The 6,279-nt window shown below is 59.8% G+C and overlaps 1 protein-coding gene across 1 annotated transcript in view; it reads right to left on the bottom strand.

The window, feature by feature from the left end:
* Umodl1 (uromodulin-like 1) overlaps positions 1-6,279 on the bottom strand; it is a 32,611-nt gene that overhangs the window by 1,194 nt on the left and 25,138 nt on the right. Inside the window, exons 13-17 of the mRNA XM_013027345.1 lie at positions 5,891-6,210; positions 3,412-3,557; positions 2,912-3,148; positions 2,632-2,791; positions 867-951 (exon numbers count right to left, since the gene is read on the bottom strand). Coding sequence (XP_012882799.1) covers positions 867-951; positions 2,632-2,791; positions 2,912-3,148; positions 3,412-3,557; positions 5,891-6,210 — 948 coding nt within the window. The remainder of the gene's footprint in view (positions 1-866; positions 952-2,631; positions 2,792-2,911; positions 3,149-3,411; positions 3,558-5,890; positions 6,211-6,279) is intronic.

The raw sequence follows: 6,279 nt of genomic DNA, 5'->3' as shown, positions 1-6,279 counted from the left end.
GGGAGGAGGAAGAGGAGGAGGAAGAGAAAGGGGAGGAGGAGGGGGAGGAGGAGGGGGAGGGGTGGAGGAGGAAAGTCTTATTTCTTATATTTGGCAGAAAATGGGTAGGATCTCAGTTTATTATTTTACCTAAGACTCATTAAAAGACCCAAGACTTCTGGTTTGATCTAGCTTTTGTTTTATATATGGGAACATGCCTGCAATTACAAAAATCTTTGCTTATTTTTAGTAGCCTGGGATATTTTTTAAAAATACAGAAATAAATGCTGCCCATTTCTTTGGAAGATTAATACTATGTATCAAATATAAGACTTGAAATCCCAAAAGAGGAAAAAAAAGCATGTGTTTTCCTAGTGAACTGACTTTGCAAATGCATGGACTGCGAGTGGCTGTAGGAAGTTTTGCTTTGAGGAGAACGGAAATGCTGGGCGTTTGGCATATTCTGAATACAACAGCTATATTTGTGAGCACTGGCAGACACGCACATGTGCACACGTGTGTGTGCACACAGAGAACCTGACACTGCGTGTCGCCGCGGGAGTTTCTTCTCCTCTCCACTCGATGTGCTCTCTCAGGGTCAGACAACTCTAGGGGTCCCCAGGGTAAGGCTCAAAGCATCGCCTTAATCAGCCCCGCTCCTGCCTCTCTGGGCCGAGCTTTTGACCACAGAACCGCTTCGGAGGGGTCAGCCGAGAGGAGCCTGCCTGGGCTGGCACTGGCTCTTCCCATAGACGCTGGCTCTCGAGCAGTATTGGAGCCAGGCTCTCCTAGGATCTAGCTAGCAGCCCACTCTTTGCAGTTTACAAAGGCTGGCGGCGTCATGGCTGGAATCTTTTCTTTGCTACCTAGATCCATTGTGGACTCACGTTCAGACCGCATGAGGGGCCCCCAGGACATCTGGAAGAACTCCGAGTCTTCACTGTTGCTCACCGACCGGAAGTTGCGGCAGCTCTGGGTGTTCAAGGAGAGAAACTCAAAATCAGTCCTAAGGGTGCTCATGGGTTAACTCGATACCGGGGCGACCGCTAGCCCGGAGATCCCTCCATCCTCTGCGAAGTCACCGGATGCTTGATCTAGACAGGCAAGCCGACAGAGTCTGCACAGTGGACCCCGTCTGTGTGGGACACGTCCAGGGGAGGGAGGGAGTTGGGCACAAAGAGCTGCAGAATAGAGAGCTGGCCCCGTACCCTTCTGGCCCAAGTCTGTTTTGGCCCAAAGGCCACTACGGGCACCTGCTCCTCTGAATGACTCTCACAAAAACAGCTTCCTGGAGCAGTGCACCGAGCAACCTGCTCACTATGGACAGGTAACATGTGTCCTCCAAAAAGACATTAGAATCCTGCACCCCACACCTAGGACCATAACCTCATTTGGAAAGAGCTCATTCGGGCTCTAATCCACAGTGACCAGGTCCTTATGAAAAGGCAGAAGGTGGCCACAGTGTGGAGACGCGGGGGGACCACCCGCGAGGCTGGGGCCGAGGCCGCCGGAGGCCGATGAGGCCTCTGCTTCCAGGCTTAGAGTAGCTGTGGTCCCAGCAGCTCTGGGAATGCAATGCTATTCTACCATGCACAGGGCCAGGATGAAGCCTGGCCAGAGCCCAAGAGTGGGCGGCTCCCAGGAGGAGGGGAGGGACAGGGCCTGGATGCTGGTCCTCTTTCTAAGCCTGGGGACCCTGTGGCCTGGGCTGCAGGCTCCAGGGTCCCCTCATGGCCGGGACAGGGTCACCTGGCCTGGCAGGAACACCTATCGTTTTGAGAAAGGGGACACCAACCAAATGAGTTGCTGTCATTCAGATTCACTGGCCCATGTCACACCGTGGAAGAGCACAGGAGAATGCACACGCGGACGCTGAACAAAGACGGCACTGACACAGGCGGACGGTGAGTGAAGAGCCGGCGGGCTCTGTGAGCCCTGCCCCAGGTAGCACAGAGACGCAATTGCTTCCCATTCGTGTGTGCAGCACCGAGAATAGCCTAAAACCTCAGCACTGAAGAGGGAATTTCAAGCTGGAAGATCTGGGGAAATGCACATGGGAGATGATTCCAGCCCCCCTTCCCCCGCCTCCAGTAGGAGTGGGAGAGGAGCTGACCTTGGATCATGTTCCACCAACATTACAAAAAAAAAAAATCATCTTAACTGAGGTAACTTGTGCTCTCCTAAAAACCCCACCAGTTACCTTGGGGAGGTGATCGGGAAGAGCCGGGGGGACGCCAGGCACAAAGCAGCCTCAAGGAGGACTTAGAAGCAGGCCACAGAGGCTCACACCTATAATCCAAGCTACTCAGGAGGCTGAGATCGGTAGATCGAAGGTCAGAGCCAGCCTGTGCCAGGAGAGCCCAGATTCTTATCTCTAGTGAACCACCAAAAAGCCAGAGATAGAGCTGTGGCTCAAGTGGTAGAGCGCTGCTAGCCTTGAGCAAAACAGGCCAAGCTAAAGCACCAGGCCCTTCGTTCAAGTACCAGCTAAAGCGAGGACTGAGCTACTGATAGAAGTTTGGTATCAATGATACGTTGTTTAGCCATCGTCAAGTCCCAACACCCCACTAGCCCTGCCAGGGCCCCTGGCTTCCGCTTTGCCGGCTGAGCAGAAGGCCTGTGCATCAGCCTACGGCCACGCCGGACACTTACAATCTTGCACGTGGCTCCCGGGTTCTCCAGGCAGACACGAAGCTTGCAGTGCAGGTAGACAATGGAGTTGTTGACGAAGGAGAAGATCCTCAGCTTAAACTGGGCCTTGCTCGAGTCTCCGTTCTGGATCACGCTGGTATAGGTGTTGGGAATGGGGCAGCTGGGAAGGGGAAGTCGATGCCGAGTTGGAGCCGGCCCTGCAGGCCTGAGACCCAGGGCCAGACCCGCCTCTGCCTGGTGTTCCCGGCGGCACGCACCAGCGCCGGCCCGAGCCCCCTACCTATTGTTGATGAAACCGAAGGTGACCGGGTCCCTGGCGTTGCTCGAGGGGGTCGCCCAGCACTCCATCAGAACCACCCTGAGGTTGCTCTTCTGCCTGTAGAGCCCCACTTCGATCTTGACGTCATCACTGGCAGACACACTGTAATTCTGAGGGATGGGGGAATCGCCGATGAACACCTGCATCTCAGTGACGAAGTTCCCGGCGCCGTGGAGGTCTTCAACGATGGTGTACACCCTGCAAGAAGGAGCAGCGTCACAGGCTTGTCTCTGCGCCCCTCCTTCCCGTCCCCACCCCCCAGAGATGCCCCCAAGCAGCGTGCTGATCCGCTAGGGGTTCTGAGCCTAAGGCAACCTGACCGAGGACGGAGGCCTGGCCACCGTCCACATTTGTATAATCAGGCTCAAAGAGAGGGGTCAAGCAGGTGAATTCCTAAAGGGTCCACAAGGACGGTGCTGGGAGGGGCCGGGGCTGGGGAGGGGCAGCCGGCCCCCGCTCACCCCCACTGCGGAGCGTAGCCTGAGGACGCCAGCAGGTTGTTCCGGAAGGCGCAGAGGATGGGGCTCAGGATCTTGGGGTGGTGGAGGACGCCCTCTGGGGACAGGTCATTCCGCAGCGTGGTCCTCACCACAGTATCTGTCATGTTCTGAGCACACAGGGGACGCGAGTGGGTGTCTTGACCCCAGGAGTCCTCCCCTCCCCCCCAGCCCGGCGGTGGGCTGCACTCTCGGGGCTGGGTGTTGCCCCCAACGTGTGCAGAGCTTGAAGTCAAGTGGACCCCGGGCGTCAGTGGCCACAGACAGCACAGGAGCCGCTTCCGCCGCTGCCTGGGGCCTGTGCTCCCCAGGGAGGCAGACGCCGCCAAGCGAGCAGGCGGGGCCCATGCTGCAGACGCTGGTCAGCCGGTCAGCCGGTCAGCCGGTCAGCCTGCGGATTCCAGCGGGGGAGACGCAGAGAAACACCGCTCCCCGCTCTCCCACTGAGCGCTCCGTGCCAGCCCCCACGGAGGTACCGTCGCCCTGCAGAGCAGCCTGGGTGGTGGGCACCCTGGGCACAATGGCAGACACTGACCTCGTGTGCAGGTGTGTGTGTGTAGGTACACACGCATGTGCGTGCGTGTGGTTCCAGGATTTAAACTCAGGGCTTCATGCTTGTTAGACTTGCACTCTATGCCCCATGCCTCCAGTCCTGTTTTTTTCTATCTTGGGGAGCTGCTCTCTCAGACTTTTCTGCCCAGACTTAAACCAAGACCCTTCTACACTCAGCCTCTTAAAGAACTAGGATTACAAATATGAGCCACTGGCTTGAGTGAGGGAAGGAGGGAGAGAGAGAGAGGAAGGAAGGGAAGAAGGAAGGAAGAAAAGAAAGAGAGAGAGAGAGAGAGTGTGTCTGTACTAGGGCTTAAACTCAGGCCTGGGTACCTTTAGCGTTTTTGCTCAAGGCTTGTGTTCTACCACTCAAGCCCTGCCTCTACTTCCAACTTTTTGCTTGTTAAGGAGGGACAAGAGTCTCTTGGGTTTATCTTCCCTGTCTGGCTTCAGACCATGATGCTCAGATCTCAGCCTCCTGAGTCGCCAGGGTTGCAGGCGTGAGCCACGGATGCCCACGGGCGACTTTCAGGGACTAGAGTGGGGGAGGGAGGCTGGTGGCCCCAGCTGCCTCTTCAGACAGGAACTGTCCAAGAGCCCCGGCCTCTGAGAGGCACCAGTCACGCTGGGCGGATGCCCGTCTGCCAGGCACCGCAGGCCGGGCCCCTTCCCCCGCCACTCCCTCTGCCAAGTTGCCCTCTCCTGCCATCTGCTTCCCGGCTGTGCCGGAGCCTGAGCCTCTCCTCCGGACGCCACTCCGCCAGGTTCCCTCTGCAGCCCAGCGGTCCCAAGCGTGCCCAGGACTCCAGCCAGGGGGTCAGAAAGCCCCCCCTCCGGGGGACCTCAAGGGCTTGGGAGACTGAGCCAAGGGCATCACCTAGCCCTGCCCCCCCGTGGACTCAGCTGATCCTCAGCCCTAAATGCACCAATGACGCCTGGACCTGGGCACTAGGGAGGTCAATCAAGGCCCATCTTGGTGGTGAACAGGGGACAGGTCCCATTCCCTACCTACCCCCCCCTTTTCCCCAGAAAGCCCATAGGCCCTCAGAGACAAAGACCAGGCAACCTGAGCTCCAGTCCCGCTGTGAGGAACGGCCGGCTCTCGTCCAGCTTCCCTGGTGCTGGTGCCCTCCTGGCCCCAGCCGCTGGCCAGCTGTCACCCCTGCAGGTGGGTTCCAGAGCCGGCCGCCCACCTGCCAGAGCCACTTCTACACGCCTCCACCTGCTGGTTCACCCTGCCAGGTGAGGGTTAACCCAGGCTGGTGAGGGGTCACCAGCCTGCCTGTGGCCACACCCGCCTCCTCTCCCCTCACTCCACAGACACCTTCTTTCTAGAATGGACCTCATTCCTGAAAGGCACCATTTCCCTGCAGGAAGCTGGCGGGGTGGCAGGGAGCCTGGAGCTCCCTGGCCTGGCCGAGCACCCCGCTCAGCCCCTGGGGAATGGCCTGGGGTTGGGGTCTCAGCACCCAGAGTCCCACAGCAGGGTGGCCTGCTTCCTCAGGCGACAACTGTGCACCCCAATGCCTGCCACTGGCTGAACTCACGGAGGATGCCTTTTCTCCTCCCCCCTCCACTGCAAGGACAGTGCTCAGGCGGGCAGGACGCTGAGGGGCGGGAGGGGGATCCACTCCTGTGACCCGCAGACAACCTTCCACACCAGGCCTGGGGCCTGAGGGGCTCCACGGACCTCAATACAGCAGCTCCCGAGGGACAGCGTGCAGAGCCCCTCCACGCACGGAGCGGGGCCCTCCCTCTCCCTCCCAATCCAGGGGTACAGGCTGGACTCCTCCTTTCCTGGGGTCCCGTGTTTGGAGCCCAGGGTCCCGCCTCTCACTCCCCCCGCACCCTGGGGTCCCGCCCCGCCCCGGCCTCCAGTCCCCGGCCTTACACTCTGCACCAGCGTCCCACATTCGCCCCAGCCGGCCACCAGGAACACGTGGGAGCCGTTGCTGCTGCTCGCGTTGCAGGAGGGCTGCCCCAGGTACAGGGAGGCCGCGGGGATGGACTCCTGCTGCAGGAAGCGCCTCTGCACGGCCAGGGCCACCTTCTCCACCTCACAGCTCACGTCCACCGCCTCCGTCAGCGTCAGCCGGGGGGCCCGGCCCTGGGCCGCGGAGCTGGCGCCCGGCACAGCCCCCGCCCTGGTACCCGCTGGGGGGAGAGGCTGCTCCGGACCGGGGGCCTGGCTTGCATTGCCCGGAGAGGCACCTGCAGGAGGCGGAGAGACAAAGACACGGGCGGGGCTGGGGGCGGGGCTGGGGCGGGGCTGTGGGTGGG

Source organism: Dipodomys ordii, unplaced genomic scaffold (assembly GCF_000151885.1).
Source record: "Dipodomys ordii isolate 6190 unplaced genomic scaffold, Dord_2.0 Scaffold103, whole genome shotgun sequence".
In the NCBI taxonomy this organism is placed as follows: domain Eukaryota; kingdom Metazoa; phylum Chordata; class Mammalia; order Rodentia; family Heteromyidae; genus Dipodomys; species Dipodomys ordii.
This window is presented reverse-complemented; position numbering and strand designations above follow the sequence as displayed.